General features: G+C 33.2%; 2 protein-coding genes across 13 annotated transcripts in view; one reads left to right on the top strand and one right to left on the bottom strand.

Moving 5' to 3' along the window:
* LOC148306962 (uncharacterized) overlaps nucleotides 1-8,548 on the bottom strand; it is an 89,139-nt gene extending 80,591 nt beyond the window's left edge. For all 5 annotated transcript variants that reach the window (XM_088264125.1, XM_088264127.1, XM_088264126.1 and 2 more), the window contains exons 1-2: nucleotides 8,469-8,548; nucleotides 7,043-7,229 (exon numbers count right to left, since the gene is read on the bottom strand). In XM_088264125.1, coding sequence (XP_088120251.1) covers nucleotides 7,043-7,099 — 57 coding nt within the window. In that variant the 5' untranslated portion in view covers nucleotides 7,100-7,229; nucleotides 8,469-8,548. The remainder of the gene's footprint in view (nucleotides 1-7,042; nucleotides 7,230-8,468) is intronic.
* Nucleotides 8,549-9,611: 1,063 nt separating this feature from the next.
* The window catches only part of RhoGAPp190 (Rho GTPase-activating protein 190), a 43,291-nt gene continuing 26,830 nt past the window's right edge, over nucleotides 9,612-26,072 (top strand). For 5 of the 8 annotated variants that reach the window (XM_088264103.1, XM_088264102.1, XM_088264100.1 and 2 more), the window contains exons 1-12: nucleotides 9,619-9,738; nucleotides 10,969-11,528; nucleotides 15,683-15,795; nucleotides 18,343-18,502; nucleotides 20,246-20,451; nucleotides 21,920-22,165; nucleotides 23,344-23,444; nucleotides 23,961-24,176; nucleotides 24,605-24,761; nucleotides 25,060-25,154; nucleotides 25,655-25,841; nucleotides 25,926-26,041. In XM_088264103.1, coding sequence (XP_088120229.1) covers nucleotides 11,468-11,528; nucleotides 15,683-15,795; nucleotides 18,343-18,502; nucleotides 20,246-20,451; nucleotides 21,920-22,165; nucleotides 23,344-23,444; nucleotides 23,961-24,176; nucleotides 24,605-24,761; nucleotides 25,060-25,154; nucleotides 25,655-25,841; nucleotides 25,926-26,041 — 1,658 coding nt within the window. In that variant the 5' untranslated portion in view covers nucleotides 9,619-9,738; nucleotides 10,969-11,467. Of the gene's footprint in view, nucleotides 9,739-10,968; nucleotides 11,529-15,682; nucleotides 15,796-18,342; nucleotides 18,503-20,245; nucleotides 20,452-21,919; nucleotides 22,166-23,343; nucleotides 23,445-23,960; nucleotides 24,177-24,604; nucleotides 24,762-25,059; nucleotides 25,155-25,654; nucleotides 25,842-25,925; nucleotides 26,042-26,072 lie in introns of all 8 variants that reach the window. The other 3 variants (XM_088264104.1, XM_088264101.1, XM_088264097.1) reach the window with 1 other exon arrangement.

Below are 26,072 nucleotides of genomic sequence, written 5' to 3'. Positions count from 1 at the left end.
TTGATTTTCTGGAAATTAATTTTTATTCATACTTAGAAAAACGATGTTACCGAACACAGCACATTCTCTATTTCATTACGTTTTTTCTAAGTTGAATTGACATCAATTTTATTAAAAAGGAAAAAAGAAACTTTATTCAAATATATTCCGGAATAAGTCTCTTTTTTCATGCCGCCGCAACGGCGGCACTCGAATAATACGGCAAACCATATGTGCCGCCTCTACGGGGGCACTCGAGCGCTAAGAGTTTAATTCAGTTGTAGGAAGATATATTTCTGAATTTGACTTTATATATACCACTATTTCTTGAAATCTATTATGACACATCGCTCACTCCTTTCAACAACCTCATATAAAAAAAACTTGATTTTTCAGGAGATCGTTTTTAAAGTTTAAAATTTAATAAAATGCATTAAAAATAAATATCAAGCCACTTATTGAATTTTTACATTGCACCAAATATTTTTACGTAAAACCTGAAGGTTTTTTCTCCATTTGAAAAATATTTTGTATATTTAAAAAAAAATAATTAAACAATACCTTTTCTTCAAAATGCAAAAACAACACATTCTGCCCTGTTGCGGGTAAATATTAAGTAAAAAATATGCCGCTTTTGCTGGGATATAGTACATTTTCTGGGCATTTCGAAAACACGCACAAGTGAAAATTGACGATTTTTGATTTATGACGTTGTTGAAAAGAGTGAGCGACATATTTAGATGTGTTGTGACATTCCGCGTCATTTTCATGTGTGAAAATGATGCGCATATTGAATTTAAGTGCCGAAAAACCTTGAAATACTAAAATGAATCGAACCGAAATCTCTCTCCCGTGTCGATCTTTTACGATGACCTATTACAGCATTGGAAAAATTATTTTTGAAGAACAAATCTAGCCATTTATTTTCTTTGTACACCTATAACAGATTACCATTTTTACGACTGCAATAAAAGGTAGCTCGTTTCAGAGAGAGATTATTTCATTTGATTACATCGTATTTTATAACAAACAACAAATGTATATCGAGCTACCCCATTTGCCTTTTAACGATTCGCAATTCATATTTATGAGCAGTTGCGAGATTAAATTGAGTTCTATGACTTAATATTAATGACTTATTTAGAAGTATTATTAATGTTTAAAATAAAAGTAGGTATTAAACACATAAAATAAAACCTAGCACGAACCTCTTTTGGTAAAAAGGACTATGACTAATATGCAATAAAGTTGTACAACCTACTTCCATTATCCATAAAGTGAAAAAAAAATTATTATAAAAAAAAAATTATATGAAAATAACTCCTGTAATTGGAGATAATCCAGATTTTGTGAACAAGTATATGGACACACTCAAAATGTTGTAAATAAATTATCTGGTCAAATTATAAGCTTAATAATAAAAATGAAAATCGTATTTTCTGGCGTTTCTCATGTGTGTGATTATAATCCAGGATTCGGATCTCACATACTAATATAAGAGTTTCTGCTTAATAAAAAGCTTCTTTACATCTCACCAATAGATGTCTCTAGTGAAGTTCTAGTGATTCAAGAACAAGGTTCATAAATATATAGAACTTCCAAGAATTTGAGTAGTGTGGTTGTCAATAATGGGTAGAATTGGTGAATGTTACACATGTGTAAAGTGATCACTTAAACCAGCCTATGACGGTCGTCAGCCCCGTAAATGCCCAGACTTCCATATTCTTCTTCATCTTTGATGAGATGTCAAAAAATAATATCCATAAAGTCGTTGTAAAATGAAACAAAGTATAAAACAGCTATTTAAATGGATAATAAAAGTGGGCAGACTTAAAATGGATCGCATCATTCGGCAGTGACGTATTTAATATATGGTAGTTATACATAATTTAAATCGAATCTCAAATACTGGCATCAGGCAGTACGAGTCCATTCCTCTTCAATCTTATCATGGATGTTGTCTGCTATGCGGATGACGCTGTTGTATTCGCTGAGACTGAGGGGGACTTGCAACTAAATAACTCGACACTGGCTAGAAAGCTCAAGATGCGTGAAAAGCCATTAAAAAGAAGAAGAAGAAGGACCTGCAACTACTCTTGCACGCATTCCATCTTGCTAGTCAAAAATACATGACTATATTATCTACAAAGACTAAGAGCATGGTGTTCTCTCGGACCCAGTGGGATGTAGCGTGACTGTGGATGGCGTCTTAGTAGTGGAATGCATCGAAACATGTCGCTCACTCCTTTCAACAACGTCACATATCAAAAACTTGATTTTTCAGGAGATCGTTTTTAAACTTCAATAATATAATACAATGTATTAAAAATAATAATCAAGCTACTTATTGAACTTTTACTGTACACCAGATCTTTTTAGGTAAAACCTGAAGGTTTTTTCTCCATTTGAAAAATATTTCGTATATTTAAAAAAAAATATTAAACAATACCTTTTCTTCAAAATTCAAAAACAACACTTTCTGTCCTGTAGCGGGTAAATATTAAGTTAAAAATATGCTACTTTTGCTGGGATATAGTACATTTTTTGGGTATTCCGAAAACGTACACAACTGAAAATAGTCGATTTTTGATATATGACGTTGTTAAAAGGAGTGAGTCATAATAGATTTTTAGAAATAGTGGTATTTACAAAGTCAAACTCAAATTAAACATGAATAGATATTACCACAAAGTGAATTATTTAATGAAAAGGTATACTTCGTTTTTTGTGAATATTTTTCAGGTATTAATTGTTGAGTAAAAAGTTTTACTTTCGTGGAAACTTTGCCTAATTTTATAATTAATTTTCACCGTAAGACAAAAGGCTGGCGTTAAAATATTAGAAAGCAACTCGGCCTAATTGTGAAGCAATTTTTAGAATCAGTGTGAAATGGGAAAAGTTGGAAAAGTTTGATAACAAGGTAGGAGGAAAATTTCACATAATCTATAATTAAGGGGATAAAAACAGGTCAGGAATAAATAGCTGTGGAAAGTTTATTAAATAATTTAAATCACCCTTAAAATATGCGACTTTGCTCTGCATCTCTTATATGTGTATATATATATATATATATATATATATATATATATATATATATATATATATATATATATATATATATATATATATATATATATATATATATATATATATATTTATATGTTTATATATATATATATATATATATATATATATATATATATATATATATATATATATATATATATATATATATGTCAGCAAAATTGCAATATATTATGTCATCGGCCATGTCATATATTTATTTACAACATTTTGAGTGTGTCCAAATACTTACTCACAAATCTGGATTATCTCCAATTATAGGAGTTATTTTTTATAGGAATTAACTTTTTGACATCTCAACATACATAGATGAAGGAAATAAAAGGAAAAATTGGTTTAAATTTTATTTTATTTGAACAATATTTTAATATAATTTATTTTAGTGAGAATCTTGACATAAAGTGAGTTCCGGGACCTTTTTTTTTTAAAAAAACCTGTGTAAAACTAATACGCTTTGGAAAAGGTAGCCAAAATGGGAGTGCTATTAATATTGGCGGACACCCAAAAATCTATTTTTCCTAACCTACACAGTCCATACACATTCATAGGATGCCACGTCTTATACCTGACTTGGCGGTTCGTCAAAATCGATGAAATAAGAACATATTTGGATGCTTAGAGCCTTTATATAAGTTTTCAAATAAAAGAAAATATACCGTTTCCAACAATAATAATGAAGCAAGGACCGAAATGATGAGTCTTTTTTTATAAGACATCGTTATCATTTTTCAGATATTCAAGGAAATACACATCAAAGGCTGTACCTTCTAGGACATCCATAAAAGGACGAAGGAAATCATAGGTAGTAGAAAAAACTTTTAAAAATATATTCTAAGGATGTTTAAATATTTACTGTGAGATTAAATTTTTATAAAAACCTTTTTTATTTTATTTTATAAAGTGCACTTTATGGTTAAAACTGTTATTTTTTATTAAATAGATTATATAGATTACAGCATTAATGGTACCTACCTAAGTAGTTATACACTTACATTACATTTTTGTAAAAAAAATGAAAAAGTAAAAGTGACTAACGACAAACTAAATGATTTAAATATTAAAATGATAATAATAGATTAAATTAAAAATAAATAATGTTTTAATCTATTCATTTTTTAGTTATTTTTTCATATCGCTTACTCCTTTTAACGTCATCTATAAAAAAAACTAGATTTTTCAGGAGATCGTTTTCAAAGTTTAAAAATATAATAAAATGTAATAAAAATAAATATCAAGCCACTTACTTATTGAACTTTTTATTATACAACAGATCTTTTTAGGTAAAACCAGAATATTTTTTCTCCATTTGAAAAATATTTAGTATATTTCAAAAAATAATTAAATAATACCTTTTCTTCAAAATGCAAAAACAACACTTTTCGCCCTGTGACGGGTAAATATTAAGTTAAAAATATGATGCTTTTTCTGGGATATCGTACATTTTCTGGGCATCCCGAAAACATGCCTCAAAATTGACGATTTTTGATATATGACGTTGTTGAAAGGAGTGAGCGATATGTCTTTATCGGTATTCCTTATAAAATGTTTACTTGTATAACAATATATGTAGAAAGAGAAAAAAAATACTTTTGTAAACCATTGTTTATTTTAATGCGATAATAAAATAACAAATCGCTTAAATATATTATTTTTCAAGATATTTTAGTAGCAAAGCACCTTTTAAACTATTATTCTTTCCTGATATCACCAATCCAATATTTATCACATATCATTTTGCTGCACTGAAATATCGCATTTCGACTGCATTCAGTTTACTTTCATTTTTCATCCTTCCTTTGCATACTCTATCCTTCACTTCCATACATTAGCGTTAGTACGAGGACTTTTTATAGTGTAAGTTAAGCCTTCGCTGTAAATCTATGTTATAATTTATCTATGTTATAATGTCTTGTTATAATAAAATAAAAAACCATCACGCCGCTTCCCCGCAGGGGTAGGTAGAGAGAATAGAGCGCCACACCATTCTGTCCTTCCAAACATTCTTCGCCTCTTCCACGTTCATGCATCTCCTCATACATACCTGCCGATTGTTACGACTCCTAACCTGACCACTTTCAAGTATTTGGCATACCTGATCGTTCCATGTTTTTCTCGGTCTTCCTCTGCTTCTTTTCCCACTAACATTCGCCTCATAAATTTGTTTTACCGTTCTTTCCTCACTCATTCGTTCTACATGTCCAAACCATGTCAACACACCTTTCTTAATTTTATCGATAATGCTTATCTCAGCTTTGCATTCCTTCCTTATTTCACTATTTGCACATCTATCATACATCGTTTTGTCGCACATTCTTCTGAGAGATCGCATTTCGACTGCATTCAGTCTACTTTCATCCTTCTTTTGCCAACTCCATGTTTCACTTCCATACATTAGAGTTGGAACCAGGACTCCGTTGTGCACTGCCAGTTTAGCTTCTTGTTATAAATTTTTGTCTTAATACTACATAGACAAAAAAGTTACTTAGACAATTTAGTGCGTTCTCTCTGTAATATTTTAAAAAGTTTATCACATCGCCTAGATAATAGCATGCAAGTATTCCAACATTTTGAGAGTGTCCAAATACTTAATAATAAAAAATAAATAAAAATAAATAAATAAAATGCAAGTATTCCGTTCAATTGAATTATTTTTCTTTCACCTAGTTTACTACCTTCATGCTTCCATTTTTAGTTTAAATAATTTTTAACATCTCAACATAGATGAAGAAGAATATGGAATCCTGGGTATTATAGGGCTTACGATGTGTTTGGCTGGTTTAAGCGATCTCTGTACACACGTGTAACATTCACCATTCTACTCCATGATTGACAACCACACTACATTTTTTTGTTGAACTTGTATATATATATCCTATAATTAAAATTGCGAAGAAGACCGAGAGGGCGCAATAATAAAGGTCCACTCGACGCTCCGAGACCGATTGACGACCTTTTTTTGAAATCTATTATTATCATTATCATATCGCTCACTCCTTTCAAAAACGTCATAAACCAAAAATCGACAATTTTCAGTTGTGCATGTTTTCGGTATGCCCAGAAAATATACTATGTCCCAGCAAAAGAGGCATATTTGTAACTTAATATTTACCCGCTACAAGGCAGAAAGTGTTGTTTTTGCATTTTGAAGAAAAGACATTGTTTAATTATTTTTTTAAACATACGAAATATTTTATAAATGGAGGAAAAACCTTAAGGTTTTACCTAAAATGATCTGTTACACAGTAAAAAGTTCAATAAGTGGCTTGATATTTCTTTTTAATACATTGTATTATATTTTTAAACTAAAAACGTTCTTCTGAAAAATAAAGTTTTTTGATTTATGACGTTCTTGAAAGGAGTGAGCGATATCCACTCTTTAGAAGCACCTTTGAGGTAGTATTTTACGAAAATGGCGCTGTGTAAATTATACAAATTTATTATTATTGCTTATTTTATTTATGTTTTGTATGTTGAGCTTTCAACATAAATAATAATAATTAATATATTACGTTATTCATATTTATTGATTCATACTCTGATTAATAAAATAAATAAATAACTTTATTTTTTCGTCCAAACTTATGCACAAATACTATCTGCCCCCTAAATTCAAACAGGCTTATAATATTTAATCTTTAACCATTATCAATAGTCTGTTTTTGGTTGGTTGGAAGATATTGCTTCGTAGTTATAAATCTCTTCAAACGAGGAAGTAATTTTTCACCTACGTATATTAAATCCCTTTTATGTAACTGTTATATCTTATAATCTAATACGTATGTATAAATATATAAATATTACCAATGAACATAATTAATCAGTCCAGTATTTACATACGTATTTCCTTTTTAACATCAACGTTCGTAGAACAATTTTAGTTTTGATATGATTATGATGAAAATTTAAAGTTCACACGCGTTTCGTCTTAATAACAATGAATCTTTAAAATAAAATAATTAATAATAAAAATTTTACATACCTTGTCTACAGGCATCGATGGACAAGCTCTGCACAAGTTCCAAAATGACCCAATCATCAGGATTTCTTATGTAGCACGATTTATAATGATTGAAAGTGTTCCCGACCACCGCGATTACTCGTCGATTAAATACTTTTATTAAAACGACAACACTGATTCATTTTTTCTAATTTAAAACTACGTTGACCTAAAAAAATATAATAAAACTGAATGTAATCACGAGAGAGAGAGAGAGAGAGACAATGCAGACATTTTTTTTATATAAATTTGATGGCTTTCCTCAGACGCTACTGAAAATATTTGAGCAGTTAGTTATTATATGTTGTAACAAGGTTCTTCTGAGAATTATTTGTCAAAATGGCGACGTACTTTGGGTACACGTCTTGCGAACTTTTGCCGCATTATTGAAAAAAAAATCGAACACGAAGAGCGCGCCAAACATCTGAGGAATAATTACCATTTCAACATAGCACGCAATACACAAATTTAAGGATAAACTTTGACTAAACAAATAATGCTTGAGAGATCAGAAGTTATTTGTGACAGCAAAGAAGTATAATGCCTAAAAACAATTGTAAAATTATACTTTTATTTATATCTGCAAGTCAATGAAAAAAATTAAAGAATTAGTTGTGAAATTTTACCGAATGTAACTATATCATATTCAGGTTTTCAGGCTATTTAAATAATTTTAATAATAGTTATTTTCTTAAAGATTTTTTGACAAACTTTAATATTAAATAGGATATCAGTTAATTTTTGTTTCAAATAAATTGAAATTAAAGGAATTCTCACGATAATAATGGCGTGTGAAAATTAGAGGAAATATCAGCCAAATCTGACGTTTAGATAAAACAGCTGTGAGGAAATTTTCTCGGAACTTATACTAAAATGTTTTAAATTCCAGCAGTTTTAAGTATTAAAAATCTACTAAATAAAATAATGATATTAAGCAGAATATTTTAAAGCATATGAAGAGAATATTTTGACATATTTCTTGCTTTAATATGTAGATATTAGTATAGAAAATTGACTCGGTTTATTTCAACATAATGAAAAATGGAGAAATACAGCATTTAAAAGGTTTAAAACGTAATTAAAATAACAACAGTAAAAACCGTTATTTAAAATGTCATTATTATTGATATCTACAATTTTTGTTTTACATATATCAATTTAATACTTTACGTAAGGATTGTATTTTTTTTATTTCAGATAAATGTAGGCACATTACGTCAATTCACTCACAAATCAATGAAGTATTGCGTATAATATGTTACAAAAATTTTCATAATGCGGAAGACGTCGGCCATCTGATTATAATTTGACACATGATACCGCAACGAAAAAAATATTAAAAACTACAGAATCTTATCCCACTCTCCCCTAATTTATTATCCAACAAAAGGGAAATTTAGGGCCGTACCTATTTGAAATAAACTAGTTGAAAATGTAATTTTGATTTTGGAAAAAGAACGCACGTTTCCGGGTAAGGGCTGAATCGCGACTTGTGTCAAAACTGCGATCGCGGTCCGTTCGTGTATGTATTTTCTCGCTATAATGCTGTTAGAAAAATCAATACTTTCGGGCCAATAGCCGCGCCGGTCTCCTAACCTCTATAACACAAGGAACCGTATCGTAATTCTGCGAACATTTCTCTGTTTCCCTCCCTTTCCCGCGCCAGCGGAAGTGGAGCCGAAAAGAAAGATGGCGATAGTCGACCTTAGTTAATAATCGACATTTTAAATATTTTAGCGAATTACTTCGCCGATATTGGAAATAAATTAATACTGCATTAATCAACATTATCTTTACACCATGGCTTTCTTTCATTTTGTAATCTTAGTAGAAAACTGTTAAAAATAAATCACGTTTTTTTTTTAAATCTGAATAATATGCAGGTAATTTTGAATAATAGAAATGTTAAACTATTTTAAATAATAATACTATAAACATTAACAATTATAAAATACAAATATTTTTATGAATGGTAAATAAATACTTTTGCATAATTATTAAAGTATGGATTTTATATTACATGGTTGTAATCTCATTGCACAAAACGCGGCATATTATGAATACAAAGATAGACTTTTTCAAATACTTTTACATATTTTTTTTTGTTACCCTGTATGCATTGTGTTGATAAAATACAAAATATATGTTAAAATAACAAACCTAATTCTTTAATGATTATAACTGTCATAATTTTTTTATAACGTACCTAACAAAATATATATTTTTTAAGTACCTACTCTTTTTGCTATAAATTTTTAAATGTCATTTACGTGAATTTATGTTTCCCATCCCTAATCCTTCATTCATACATTAAAAGTACTTACCTACCATGTGGAAAAATTTATCAATAGAAAAGGCAATCAGTAAAAATAACTTTTAAAATATATTCAGCTTTCAATAGATAATGCAAATATATATTAGTAAATAACTAGATATCAGATAGAGACAAAAACTGTAAGCAGCAGTGAAAAATCTATATAATTAATATTAAGTACCTACTTTTCTTGTTTGAAACATTATTAATATATTCTTATCTGGCAGCACTGTAGTCGGAGAAAATGGTTTTCACGTTGGCAAGTTGGCAGTTGTGAAATTTACAATAATGCTCACTTGTGTCAGAATTTATACTGCTAATATTTCATTGTGGAGCTGAATAAGTTAATTATTTTGCGCGCCATGTGAGTAATAAACTATCAATATTAATCCTTCATTTATCTGTTTATTATTTCGTTTCGTAAAACTTGCGATTCCGCCTTCGTATCCTTCACAAAAGTGACACTGATGTTTGTGTGTCTGCTCCAGACTTTCCATTGCTTGACCAACCTTTATTGCCGAAAACACTCCCTTGTTGCCAAAAAAATAGTTAAGTGGACCGTACTTCAGCGTAATAGCTAGAATTTGGTTAAATAATCGTCATAAAAGTTTAATTTCTATTAAATTCCTCTTAGTTTTCACATAAACAACCGAGACAAGGGCAGACGATCAAACTGTCTGGTGTCTTTTTATTACTTGGTTTTGGTTTCTAAGCTGTATAACCTCATTATACGGTATAAATTAACAATTTTCACTAGATTTTTAATAATGAAAAGATTCCGGTGGAATATTTGATGTCATGATAGCAATTTTCACCTACGCGAATTTACGTGACAGTTGTGCAATAAACAAGGTCCTGTGTCGTTTTTGTAAATAATACTCATTTATTTCATATGAAATAAGTAATACGTAAATCGTAAAAAACATTTAAAATTGTTTTCTTGTATTAAACGTAAAAATTCTTTGTTTGGATGCGATTTTCTTTTTGTTACAATTTTTTGAGTTGACAAAGAAAAATGCAATTTTTTAAATTGTGAACATTTTTATTATTGTGGCAATGCATTTTATTTCACCATAAAAGTTTTATAGTAATTAGATCTTACGTATCATAAAAAATACCAATAATTCTTCATATAATGTTCAAATGAGAAAATTTTTATAAAATTTACGATATAATGTATAAAACTTAGGGGCTCGCACACCTCATCTCAAGATTTAAAATCAAAATTAATAAATGATACTCTAAGACACACCCAATTCATTGGTCAAATTAAAATTTAATTTAAAATGTAACTTTGTTTTAAAATCACAATATTTTATTATAATGTCTACCGGTTTCAAAGCTAACCGCTTCTTTTTCAAGACTGATTAATACATCAGTCTTGATAAAGAAGCGGTTAACTTGGAAACCGGTAGACATTATAATTAAGTTATAATAAAATATTTATAGTGATTTTAAAACAAAGTTACATTTGATTATGAAATGGAAAATCACAAAGTTAGTGCTTCAAATGTAAATCATAAATTAAAACTTGTTACAGTAAGCTACTTGAGCACTGTATTCAAATAAAAATGTTTTTTTTTTCTATTCCCAGATTCTGGCAGTGCTCTTCAGAACGCAAGCAGAACGGTGTGACCAAATAACCGAGACATCGATATGGTGTATTCCTGCCTTCGTAGATTTGAACGCAAGTTCAACATCACTGCCGACAACACATCCGTCATAAACACAACATAACCGTCTATATCGAAAACAAAACTCCTCCCAAATCCTCCAATATTCCAATCGGGGCGCTTCAAAGTCGACATGACATATTTTTCTTACCTCCCAGCGAATGAAGATCAAAAATAATATTTTGTAAAAAGTTCTTGTACATAATTGTGATTTTAAGAATATAATCGTCTAAAGTAGTGTCTTTGTGTCTGTGTGTTAGATTTTTATATACGTAAGCGTTTTGTATCGTTATTTGATAGTGTGTAAGCTGTGCGGTTTGTCCCATATTGCTCCGAGTGACTCCGGGAATCGAAGAGGGGATTTTAGGACTAATGTGATAATAATTATTCAAAATTTTCGGGAGAGGCGGGGACGGCAAGATGGCGCGGAAGGGGGATTCGTCCAGCCGTATGATCACAGTCTCTGTAGTTGGACTTTCAGGTAACAATACTACCTTTTTTATAACATTTTGAGTGTGTCCAAATACCTCCATATCTGGAATATCTCCTCTCAGGAGTTATTGACATCTCATCATTTGAAATTTTTGGAAGCCATGCATATATTTATAGATTTGGTGTTTAATTTGTAGAACTCCATTTTAATTTATGTATTAAATGTTAAATCAAGCAATGACTTTTTGATTCTACTAACGTGTATTTTATTGTTTAAAAAAAAACACATAAAAATCAATTTTGTGACAATTGTTTCGCCTTATTTTCAAATGAATGTGAAGATTCAATGGACTAACGGTCCTCATAAAGATATATAATTCTAGGTTCTTAGGTAATAGTTTTAACATGTGCAGTAATCATTTACGGGAGAACACAATTGTCACAAAATTCATTTTTATGTATTTTTTTTAACAATAAAATACAACTAAGTAGACTAAAAAAATCAGTGTTTGATTCAACATTTGATCATACATGTATCATTAATCTCATGACGTTCCATGATTAAGTTCACAACAGCAATCTATGAATGGATTTAGAAAGCTTTTATTTAGCAGAGACTCTTTTATTTCTATGAAAGTCTGAACGTAATTTTTTTGACATACGAGAAACACCTGAGAACATGATTAAATTTTTTTATGCAGCTTATATTTTGACTAGTTATTTTATTCACAACATTTTGAGGTTGTCCAAATACTTGGTTTGTTCACAAATCTAGGTTTCTCCACTTATGGGAGTTATTTTACATTTTTGACATTTCAACATGAATGAACACAATGTTACATGTGTGTAAAGTGTTACGTAACCTGCCTATGATAGGTCGTAAGCCCTGTAAATACCCAGACTTCCATATTCTTCTTCATCTATGTTGGGATGTCATAACTATAAAATAACTCCTTAAGTGGATAAACCCAGATTTCTTGAACGTCACCCACCGTAGATGGTGCATTTTTCAGAAGGGGGTAATTTACTCTTAAGTTTTACTAAGTAAATACCACATTTTCAAACACCAAAAATGGTGCGGAATGCATTGAAACACGTGTCACAGTAGATTTTAAGAAATAGTGGTATTTACTTAGGAAAATGTAAGTAAAAATGGATAGATTTTACTACTAAGTGACTGCCGAATCAATTAATGTAAGTATTTTATTCTAAAATATTCGCTATTTTGTACTCGGAATCCTGATGTTGGTATTCCAAGTAAGAAATACCGACATCCGGAGCATGTGTAAGACGAAGGATATCGTGAGGTGGGGACGACAACGAAGGCGATACTGGAATGATCATGTAAACAGAATGTCAGATGACAGACTTCCACGTATCGCCCTTCAAGGAATCCATGAAAGACGCAGACCTCCAAAAAGGTGGAAAGACAGCTGGGAGTCAACATCCCAAGAGCTACAAGCGAAGGCACAAACAGATCCTTAGGATCTAGAAAAAGAAGAAGAATTTATTCTATAGTCTGACTGCTTGGGCAGTACGGGAATTATTGAGGAATGTATTATGTGGACGAATGAAAAGTGTCCTCTTCTTAAAAGTGGACAGACTATGATCAGATTTGTATCTAAAGTTTTCAAACAAGATATTTGGGTGCATTGGGTTTGTGAATAATATTTGTTTTTCAAAAACATTATCAGTTTGAGGTTATTTCAATTTGCCTGTCTGCTGGCTATAAGTGGTTTGAATTCTGAGAAAATTGCCAGGTCAAATTAAACAATCATCTCCAATTTAGCCTCTGTTGTCGGTTCAGCCGAATTGGTATAAATTTGGACGAGCGGATTAGGTTTTATGATTGTGTGATTAATCAACCCTAGCAATTATGTGTCCAGTCATTAGAGTAATGATATGTCATATAGGATGTCCGTATATTGTATTTCGAGCCTAATACATGAACTATTATTAGAATAACTGAGTCAAGTTTGAAAAGCAATTTTGAACATTGTTTGTCATTATTTGTTTATTTATTTATTTAAACTTTATGTACAGAAAAGAAATATGTACATTGGTGGGCTTATCGCTAAAAAAAATATCTTTCAACCAATCAAAAGCAAACTAGTGATATTGCGCTCACTCCTTTCAAGAACGTCATAAATCAAAAATCGTCAATTTTCAGTTGTGCATGTTTTCGGAATGCCCAGAAAATGTACTATATTCCAGCAAAAGAGGCATATTTTTAACTTAATATTTACCCGTTACAGGGCAGAAAGTGTTGTTTTTTCATTTTGAAGAAAAGGTATTGTTTAATTATTTTTTTAAATGTACTAAATATTTTTCAAATGGAGAAAAAACCTTCAGGTTTTACCTCAAAAGATCTGTTGCACAGTAAAAAGTTCAATAAGTGGCTTGATATTTATTTTTAATACATTGTATTATATTTTTAAACTTTAAAAACATTCTCCTGAAAAATAAAGTTTTTTGATTTATGACGTTCTTGAAAGGAGTGAGCGATATACAGAAAAGAAATATGTACATTGGTAGGCTTATCGCTAAAAAACAATATCTTTTAACCTATCAAAAGCAGACTAGTGATATTGGTCAAAACGTTTGATACCTAAAGGTAGGGACTGACCGGAGCATTTCGTCGTAACGTAACATTCGTGGCAAGCATCCGAAGTCGGTTGAAGTACTCGGAACGACCCCGGCTCGCTGTACTGACTATACGAATGTTCGCATCGTAACTGACTCCAGTCAGTCCCCACCATTATATAACTGATTGAAATCAGAGGGTAATGCTTGAAAATAAAAATGAAACATAAATTACAAATTACTGCTGTATTAATTGAGCAATTACTTTATATTTTATTAAATATATATGAAAATTACAAATTGATGATACTAAGGAAGGCAAAGACAAAAGGGAGTTTAGGGAAGGAGGTAGAGGAAAAGCTAAGGGATGAGGTTTGATGGACAGATGATTCTAATGATAGATAGTAATGTCTCAGACGTTTCTTAAAAGTTATCGTAGAAGGCCCTATTATCTGACCTTGGAATGACAAGGTTCTAACTTGTTGTACATATATAGATGTATAGATGATTTGGAATTCTATTAGCTTGCATTGAATTGTGTTCTAATTCATTTTGGTTGAACCCTTATGAAATTGTGATAAAATTTAATTTTTTTTTTTTTATATGATGAGAGTAAAGACTTATTATTATTAGGTTAGGGTGGGTTTCTTAGGTTGAACATAGATTTAAGTTATTAGATTTAAGTTTAGTACTGATATTTCTTGGTGGAACTGTATTTTACATAGTAATAATATAACAATTTTTTTACAGTTTTTTTTCCACACTTATTTTATTTGACCAGTAACCGGGTTTCGTCATAACCGACATCATCACAATGGTGTAAGGCTAGACAAAATTCTATGTTATACATACAACAAGGCAGAGGTTGAAAACCATGATTTAATATTTCTTTATGAAACCATGATTGACAACCACTCTACTCAAATTCTTGGAAGTTCTATATATATATTTGATCCGATTTTGAAACATTGTACAAGAACACTAGAATTTTCACAAGAGGCATCTATTGGTGAGATGTCCAAAAATGATATGAAAAATAACTCCTATCATTGGAGATAATCCAGATTTGTGAGCGAGTATTTGAACACACTCAAAATGTTGTTAATATGTTTCAAATGTTGGTAATCAAATAAAAAAAAAATGTTCTGAAAGTAAAATATTTATAAAAATTAAAAATAAAACTCTTCAGGGTACAAACCTTTTTCATCTTTTTTATGTTTTAAAGATTTTAATTTTATTTGAAATTTAATTTTATTTCATATTTTTTTGTATTTGAATTTATGTCATGTTTTTATAATGCAAAAGAATTTAGAATAAAGAAAAAAATAATAAATAAAAAATAAATATCTTCCCTACAACATTTTGAGTGTGTCCAAATAATTGTTCACAAAATCGGGATTAATTACAGGAGTTATTTTCATATTATTTTATTTTACACATGTGTAAAGTGATCACTTAAACCAGCCTATGACGGTCGTCAGCCCCGTAAATGCCCAGACTTCCATTTTCTTCTTCATCTTTGATGAGATGTCAAAAAAAAAAGAAAATATCTTACTACTAAAGAGATTAATGTTTAATTAATTTTAATATGTTTTTCATTTGGATTGAATAATTCCACAGGAACTGAGAAGGAGAAGGGCCAGCTGGGCGTCGGCAAGTCCTGTCTCTGCAACAGATTTGTGAGATGCAAAGCAGATGATTACACCACGGAGCACATCTCCGTTCTAAGTCAGGTATGTTTAGAGATCAAACTAGTATCCGCTCATTATATGAAGAACATTGCCGATCCGGACTGAGTGCCGATGTACTTGTCCATGTATTTAATCAAACACATAAATATGCATAGATGTTAAACGGGAATTAAGATGGTCCGATAACAAACAATCCAGTTTATCAAGAGGAGATGAAAAAGATCAAGAATGAGTTAGAAAAATTGAGAATTTACTATTTTTCGTTAGAAGTTTCGCATACTCTGTCACCAAGTCTGTAATCCATGATTTTCTTGGAATTTATTTATATTTATCTATTGAACGGCTAATGCCTTCAATATAATACATATATACAGTATCTAATATTAAAATACACTAAAGAATACACTAATAGATAAACAAAGAGTCTTAAACATAAAATAATTATAAAATAACAAATAGTAAATACACGTCTCCTTCACACACTATCAGCGAACAGCGAGAGAGAGTGAAACACAACGTTTAAATTTATCCATTATAACATGGAGAAGAAATGCTGAGAATGTACAGACTTCAAGGTGAATATACAGTAAACCCCCCTATAACATTGAAATAGGGGAATCGAACCCGGGACCTTCAGAGCGGTAGCCCAGTGTGCTAACCATTACACTATGGAGGCGGACAAATATATCTCTGAGTATGTTTTTTTTTTTAGATGGGAGTTGCATTTATTCTTTACCTTGCTTATTATGTACAAGTTTTATATATCATTAAGTGGATTTTTATTTCTTCTAACTAAAAAAAAATATTTTGCGCTCGACGTAGATTAAAAAGATCTGTTGCACAGTAAAAAGTTCAATAAGTCGCTTGATATTTATTTTTAATACATTTCATTATATTCTTAAACTTTAAAAACGATCTGAAAAATCAAGTTTTTTGATATATCGTCGAAAAACGTCGCATTTTTTTGGTCAGAGTAGCTGATCAATTATGAGAAAAAATGGTCAAAGTGGAAAGGGTTAAACATGCGCAGTGAAGGACATTGGTACCATAAACCTACGGCAGAAAACACCTAACCGTACTCTATGTAGTGCAACGGAAGGTTTGTTGACGACAGTCAACAGTACGGCTTCTCCTGAGGAGTTTTAGATAGTTTCCTATCAATAATGAGAAATGCTGAGAAGTTTTTGAATGGCCCACACTAGATCATCCCTCCTGTTCCCAACACAATTTTTTTAAAAGGAATTACCCGTAAAGCCTCTATTTTAGTGGCTTGTCTGCAGGTAGGATAGTTAGGAAAGTAAAGGTATATCGCTCACTCCTTTCAACAACGTCATATCGCTCACTCCTTTCAAGAACGTCATAAATAAAAAATCATCAATTTTCAGCTATGCATGTTTTCGGAATGCCCAGAAAATGTACTATATCCCAGCAAAAGTGGCATATTTTTGTCTTAATATTTACCCGATACAGGGCAGAAAGTGTTGTTTTTGCATTTTGAAGAAAAGGTATTGTTTAATTATTTTTTGAAATATACTGAATATTTTTCAAATGGAGAAAAAACCTTCAGGTTTTACCTAAAAAGATATGTTGCATAGTTAAAAGTTCAATAAGTGGCTTGATATTTATTTTTAATACATTGTATTATATTTTTAAACTTTAAAAACGTTCTCCTGAAAAATCAAGTTTTTTGATTTATGACGTTCTTGAAAGGAGTGAGCGATATGACGTTGTTGAAAGGAGTGAGCGATATACCTTTACTTTCCTAACTATCCTACCTGCAGACAAGCCACTAAAATAGAGGCTTTACGGGTAATTCCTTTAAAAAAATTGTGTTGGGAACAGGAGGGATGATCTAGTGTGGGCCATTCAAAAACTTCTCAGCATTTCTCATTATTGATAGGAAACTATCTAAAACTCCTCAGGAGAAGCCGTACTGTTGACTGTCGTCAACAAACCTTCCGTTGCACTACATAGAGTACGGTTAGGTGTTTTCTGCCGTAGGTTTATGGTACCAATGTCCTTCACTGCGCATGTTTAACCCTTTCCACTTTGACCATTTTTTCTCATAATTGATCAGCTACTCTGACCAAAAAAATGCGACATTTTTCTACCATTAAAATAAATATATTCGTTCCCTAATTTTGGGACACTCTGTCTGGCAATTCGTATTACCATGTTAATTGAGATTAACTGTTCTCAATATTATTAATATTTAAAGCATTTACTTTGTGGTTTATCATTTTTACTTTTTTATTTTTTTAAAAAAATGTTAATAATATTAGTATATAACCACTCACCGAAATCTCCGTAATCTCCGAAATCTCCAAAACTCACCGAATCGGTGAGTCATTAAATACTAATATTATTAAAAATTTTGTAAAAAAATAAATATGTAAGATTAACTGTTAATCTGAAATATTTTTTGGTGGAATATACTTGGTTATAGAGAAATCAGTGATTAAAGTTATACCTGCCCCGGGCCAGACATTGTGGCCCACGGAACTGCCTACTAGAATCATACGGACCAGAATGTCTGGCCTACAGAGTGGTAAGAGTTAAATATACACGATGATATTGTCTACTTTGCAGACGGACTTCAGCGGTCGCGTGGTCAACAATGACCACTTCTTGTACTGGGGCAGTGTCAGTAAGGAGCTGGACGACCAGGAAGTCGGCTTCAACGTGGTGGAGCAAACGGAGTTTGTGGACGACGCTTGCTTCCAACCGTTCAAGGGTAATTACTCCTCAGGTTATTATCACAACAACGCATCTACAGACTACCTGTGTTTCTGACCCCCTGATACTAATACAAGCTTGAAAAATAATTAAAGTATACACTTTGAATGCAATTTTTTTTCTTGACAATTTTTTCATTACTGATATCAATTTTTAAATGCCTTTTAGCTTGGTATGCACTATGAAATCCAACATTTAAGGCCTTACTCGCAATAATATAATTCATTAAGCGTCCGGCTAAGCTGGGACAGAGATTTTTTCGAGGAACATGTATTGATTTTTTTAAAATATATCTTGAATTTTTTTTTAACCTCTTACCTTTTAATAACTCTTTTCTCTTAAAAACCATAAAAAAAAAATAATTCAATAACGTCAAATGTTACCTGGGTTTAAAGTTTTTTTTACCCTTATCCGCACCCCAATGGTGCATAGGGCACTGCATCATATAAATGCGATGTAATCCTGATTGTTAGTTAACACATGAAGGAAAGGTGGTCAGCCCTCCGCTTCAGGTACCCAGTCCAGTGTTATATTGAAAAAAATCACTTTAGTATATTTTACCCCCCCTGGGTATCCAGCATGGTAGTCAAATGCGCTAGCCACTATGCTGTGGAGGCGGATCTGATATCTCAAGAAATAAGTCAATTTAATTTTCCGCGATATTTTGTGTGTATCCAAATCTTTATCCACAAATTCTGGGCTTGTATGCATCATTGAAATTATCAATCTATATTTTAACACAGAAGAATCGATACTTTGTAGATGCATCTTAATGTTGTTGTGATAATTAATATTTTGAAATAATATACACATGTTGGATGTTAGGAAGATAATGGTCCAGTGATTATAACATGAAAAAATAACTTTGTTATAAAATGTTAATGTGTATAACGCACAGCTGAGGTGTTTGAACATGAAGTGAAAAATGCGGAGTAGAGGTCGCTCATACAGTTTTCAATAAAATCAGAAATATATTCTGTAACGACCACCTCTATCTGAAACTTTGGCAAAGAATAATTGGGTGTTGTGTTTGGTCAGTACTTCCATATGGAATTGTGGACCCTCAAAATCAGCTCTATGAGCTGGTTAGAGGCATTCCAAATGTGGCTACATCGTAGAATGCTACGCATTCCATGGACCGATATGGTCACCAGCGTTAATGTGCTCCGAAGAGCAAGAGTAGGAAGACAGTTGCTGACTGATATCAAAGTCCCGAAGGTGTCCTATCTCGGCATGTACTTAGAGCAGTGGTTCTTACGTTCGATGGAACCCCAGATGTTCGTTGAGTCAGTCTCCCGGGTTCGGCGGAGGTCAAAATACACACCCGACTTATTGTACGACATATTGATTTATCCAATAGATCTAGTATATTATATGAAAGATGTATTCATTTATCCAATGGATCTAGTATATTATTTGAGAGGAATATATCAATCCAGCACTAATTTTTCCAATTAAGGGTTCGGTGAACGCGCATATGAAACTAATGGGGTTTGGTACCTTCAACATGGTTAAGAACCACTGACTTATAGGAATGAAATAAGAGCCATTGCACCTAAATAGAATACTGACAAGGTGTTAGCAGAATGCAGATAGTTATCTCTATCATATAGCTTTGTTTTTCAAAATTATTTTAATAAAAAGCTTGTAAGAAAATTGTAACTAATAAAAAGCCAATGTAGTTGTCTCTATCATAAAGCTTTGTTTTTCAAAAATATTTTTCCGCGGGTTGTAATGATTTGGTTCCTTTCTTCAGCCGGCGGTAAGACAGAGCCGTATTCGAAGCGGTGTGCGGCGTTGCGTCTCCAGTCCGCGGAGAAGCTCATGTACGTGTGCAAGAACCAGCTGGGCATCGAGAAGGAGTATGAGCAGAGGGTGCTGCCCGACGGGAGGCTGTCCATCGATGGGTTCCTGTGCGTGTACGATGTCAGTCATGTGCCGGGACGCTCCTGGGAAAAGCAGGTACGTCATATTAGAGCATTGGTCTGTATGTTCCCGATAGTTACCTAAGACAGCGTCGACATAGATTGTTTCACATTCCTATACACAGGACCAACCTGCCGATGGTTTTGCCTGTAGGAAGAGCTACCGCTATGTTGAACAATATCTCATTGGATATTGATCTGTTTTTGTCTGTTATTGATGTGTCTGTTACATAAAATAGGGTCTAGAATAGGAATCTGTTCATTTTTAATTAACGTTTTACTTAGTAAATACCACTATTTCTATTACTATTTCACACCGTATACGGTGTTTGAAAATGATGCAGAATGCATCGAAACAGGTGTCACAGTAGATTTTAAAAAATAGTGGTATTTACTAAGTAAAACATTAGTTGAAAATAGATAGATTTTACCACAAAGTGACTGCCGAATCAATTAATGAAATTAGGAATCTGTTATTGAATGTCCGAAGGAGTTTTCCGAAGCGGGATTCTTCTACACATTTAACAAGAATCTTCTTGCTTACTTTTTAATTTGTTTTTTTAATATATACATACGCCTTAAATGGTAGTTTGTAACGTATATATTAATTATTGAATAAATTGAATTGAATTTAATTGAATTGAATACAATCATCATTGGTTTGGTTAAATAGAAAAGGGATATCATTTTGAGTGTGTCCAAATACTTGTTCACAAAATCTGGATTATCTCAATTTACAGGAGTTATTTTCATTTTATTTTGACATCTCGTCAAAGATGAAGACGAATATGGTATTTTGGAATATGGCATTTACGGGGCTGACGACCGTCATAGGCTGGTTTAAGTGATAACTTTACACGCGTGTAACATTCACCAATTCTACCCATTATTAACAACCACACTACTCAAATTCTTGGAAGTTCTAAACACATATATGAACCAATTATGAAACATCATTCTTGAATCACTAGAACTCCACTAGAGATATCTATTGGTGAGATGAAAACAATATTATAACAATATATGATTTATTAGATGTGTGTGTAAAGTGATCACTTAAACCAGCCTATGACGGTCGTTAGCCCCGTAAATGCCCAGACTTCCATATTCTTCTTCATCTTTGATGAGATGTCAAAAAATAATATGAAAATAACTCCTGTAATTGGAGATAATCCAGATTTTGTAAACAAGTATTTGGACACTCTCAAAATGTTGTAAAGAATTTTAATCTGAACTGGTCTTTCTATATAAAATTCTAATTTGTGGCATGTTATTCATGAATAATGATTTTGTTGAATTAATACCCAACGCTTTCCATATAAAATTCTAATTTGTGGCATGTTATTCATGAATAATGATTTTGTTGAATTAATACCCAACGCTTTCTATATAAAATTCTAATTTGTGGCATGTTATTCATGAATAATGATTTTGTTGAATTAATACCCAACGCGCCTACAAGTTTTACTTGTTATAATTCCTGAATCGGTTATGCGCCCCCCCAGTCGGAGCTGGTGAGCGGCATCCTGAGCAACGTGCTGAAGACCAAGAAGCCGGTGGTGCTGGTGACGACAAAGCACGACGAGGCGGCGGAGCGGGGCGTGCGCGAGGCGGAGCGGCTGCTGGGCTCGCGGCGGGAGTGGCGCGCGGCCGTGCCGCTCGTGGAGACCTCCAGCCACCTGGGCGTCAACGTGGACCAGGCCTTTCTGCTGCTGGCGCAGATGGTAGAGCGCGCCAAGACCAGGCTCAAGGTAACACCGCGCCAGACCATATTTTTTTATTTCATTTATTTATTAAATATACTTGTACAGTGAGGGCGTTTGTCCACTAACCAGAATTAAATTAGAATTTTACCGTCCGGCACGTCAGTTAGCGTTTTAAAACGATGATTGGCTTGGATAACAATATGAAAAAGATGATAAGATGGCTGATTATGTTTCAGTATCAATGCGATATGATAATTACCAATAATAGAGGAATATAAATAGTTAATAAGTAGTTTGTACTAAAATAATAATTGTATTATTAGCTTCTAAATATAAAAATATATTATTAAATATGTTGTATATGCATGTAGATCTATTCTGTTTTCACATATCGCACACTCCTTTCAAGAACGTCATAAATCAAAAAACTAGATTTTTCAGGAGAACGTTTTTAAAGTACAAAAATAAAATACAAAGTATTAAAAATAAATATCAAGCCACTTTTTGCACTTTTTACTGTGCAACAGATCTTTTTAGGTAAAACCTGAAGGTTTTTTCTCCATTTGAATAATATTTAGTATATTTAAAAAAATAATTCAACAATACCTTTTCTTCAAAATGCAAAAACAACACTTTCTGCCCTGTAGCGGGTAAATATTAAGTTAAAATATGCCTCTTTTGTTGGGATATAGTACATTTTCTGGGCTTTCCGAAAACATGCACAACTGAAAATTGACGATTTTTGATTTATGACGTTCTTGAAAGGAGTGAGCGATATGTCCTATTATATCCTTTGAAACTAGGGCATATATGTATACGAACAGATCACAGTCGTGTAGATGAGTTTTTTGCATACATAAACCTATATGAATGGAAAATAAATTGGGGGTAAAAAACATTCGTCCGCCATCCATTTGTCCGCCTCCGTTGTGTAATGGTTAGTGCATTTAGCTTCCGTTCTGGAGGTCCTGTGTTCGATTCGCAGGGACGGGTCAAATAAATTTAAGTGATTTTTTCACTCTAATATTTATTCAATATTACCCTGAAGTGGAGGGCTGGCCACCTTTCCTTCATGTGTAATTTGGCCTTCGCCGAGTACAAATCCGATCCAGCCTTCATACTGTTGAAAGTAGTGTCCGCAAACCCTGAATGCACTCCTAGTTCTTTATGAGGGGCTGGTATTGTGAAATCTACACCAATTGAAACGAATTTTGGCTTTTCAGGTGTGCAGTTATCAGGAGGCTCTGGGCAGGAGAAAGGACCAGCTCGACGGAGTCACGGAAGCCTTCCAGCAGCTTATCAGGACACATGTCACCGATCACAGGTAACTCTTCCGCACTGTTCAACCCAATCATCGCATTTCAAATCAATTGTTACATTTACACTACACGACGCAGTGTCAAAATTGTTTATTAAAATCATTATAATATCAATTCTCGTTCCAGAGAATTTGATGTTTGAATATTGCCTAAAAACTTTGTGCCAAACGTTTATACAGCATTATCAAAGGTGACATCGACTGAGTGTCAACTGTTTTTTTTTTTTTTTTTTTTTTTTAATTAAACCAAAACATTTTTAGTGTGTCCAAATACTTGTTGACAAATCTGGATTATCTCCAATTATAGGAGTTATTTTTTGTATTATATTTTGACATCTCAACATAGATGAAGAAGTATATGGAAGTCTGGGCATTTACGGGGCTACTGATGTGCCTCGCAAATGCCCAGACTGCCATATTCTTCTTCATCTATGTTATAAGATATAAAAAATAAATATAGATGATTGTCCATGTCGAGATATCAAAAATATAGTACTTATTCCATCCTCCCCACCGTTTCAGGGAGACGTGGGCCATGGCCTCCCGGAGACTGGGGTCCCGCCCCGAGTGGGGCGCGCTGGCGGGCGCGCTGGGCGAAGACGCCCTGCGGCGCCTGCTGGGCCGGCACGCGCGCGCGCTGCGCGACCGCCGCCTGGAGGAGCGCCTGCGCCGCCACCTGCGCAGCCTGCCGCACGCCCTGCGGAGTCTGCGCACCCTGCGCCTCGACGCGCACTCAGGGTGAGTGGACTGACTTAGCCTACTAAAGTAGCCTTTCCTCACTCATACGTTACACATGTCCAAACCATCTCGACACACCTTTATCACACGAAAGTATCTTTATAATATGAACTATCCACGGACAGAGTTGTGCCTTTATATTTTGAATATTAAAAGCATTGTTAACATTGTGGTATAGTAAAATAACACTCTCCTTATCATTCATCCTTCACTTTATGTAATACCACTTTTAAAAACACTTATTCGTGACTGCCGGTTTCGGTTTCGTGACCTGATAATAATTATTCCGAAACGGGAAGTCACAAATAAGTGCTTATAAAAATGGTATTACACAAAGTGAACCATGAATGATAAGAAGAGTGTTAAAGCTGCCAAAATATGGCGGCAGGTATGCCAGTAGATTAATTAAAATAATTTAAAATTTCCAGAAATGACTGGGCGCGAGTGGTTAGACAAATCCGGGCCGATCCGGATGCGGGCCGCTACTTTTTGGAGTCCGACGCTCCCTGGACAGAGGAAGCACTCTCCGGGGGATCCGAGGATGATGAGGATGACATCCAGGAAGATGACGATGACGGAGAGAAGGTCGGCGTCTATTTCTACCAATAAAAACCTTAAATTCATTTGAATGCATGCGCATTGAATTATGTCCCAACTGTGTTCCCGGATCTGATACAGAAGCATCTAGGCTTCCTGACAGGACCACTTTTGCAAAGCAATTTTTTTTACGAAGTACGTTGCCAAATTGTAGATAATGTGAATGAAAATTGTATCCCAGTTTTACTGTGCATTTACGTTTAAAAGCTTTCATTCTGTAATTTTTTGTTTTGGCATTCACTTTGTGGTAATACACGATTAAAATGTACTTTTTTTTCATCCGCAGCCTTTGATACCCATGGATGTTCTGGACACGCCGGAAGCTGCAGCAATTTTCCGTACTTATCTCCAAGATTCCCAGCAGGAGCAGAGGACTTTAGAGTAAGTATTTAAATTGGTGATGTTTCTCCGCCGCGCAAATTGGCCATCGGCTCTGCATACAGCCGTATGTTTCTTTTCCATTGGCCTCTTTCAAGTATATGAAATATTAACCTCTGCTCCTCTTTCCAACTGCATTTGCCTCATGTTACATCACCATCTTGGGAATGTGGACAAGATATAGGGGATGCAAACCATACGTTCTTTTAGTGTCCGGTCACAACAGAAAAGGAGATCTTTCTAAATAGCTTAACACAGGTAGGAATCCAACTCCCCACTCAAGTATTCACCCTTCTTTCTGAACCTAATTCTAAAATTGCCGTCATATTTTCTAAAATGATAAAGCTAAACACATTTAAACTATGATATTTTTATTATTGTTTGTATTATTTTTCATTATTATTTTGTTTATAAATAAAAATAACACTTGACACTAGTAGAAACATCCTCTCACTGGGTGACTGCCAAATAAAAAATAAAAATAATAATTATGTCTTGCTTAGGTGGGGTCGCCAGTTCAAGAAGCTTCTGGAAGAGACGCGGTACGTGACTCCGGGGAAAAAGCTGTCGGAAGTCCGCGTCTTCTTCCTCGGGAGGGAGTGCTTCGAGGCGCTCAGCGAACGGGAACAGAACACCATCTATCATCAGCACCAAAAGGACCTTCATCACGCGGCCAAACTCAATTTTCAGGTAGCAAAGAAAAAAAATACACGGGGTGACCACTTTTCATAGTAGTTTAGGATGGTGAGATATTGATAATGTTTTTTTTCTCAGGAATTGCTTTTGGAACATGCCGATCTATTTTATCACCTGAAGAGTTTATCGCCGTCCGGAGCCATCACGCAAGATGACATCAAAGAGATCAACGAAGTTATCCAAGATGATTTCAGGTAATTAAAAAGATCTGTATTTTAAACTGAT

This window comes from Brachycentrus maculatus, unplaced genomic scaffold (genome assembly GCF_059751285.1).
Source record: "Brachycentrus maculatus isolate JH-2025_06_01 unplaced genomic scaffold, ASM5975128v1 h1tg000216l, whole genome shotgun sequence".
Lineage (NCBI taxonomy): Eukaryota > Metazoa > Arthropoda > Insecta > Trichoptera > Brachycentridae > Brachycentrus > Brachycentrus maculatus.
Note: the sequence above shows the minus strand (reverse complement) of the source record. Positions and strands in the feature narration are given on the sequence as shown.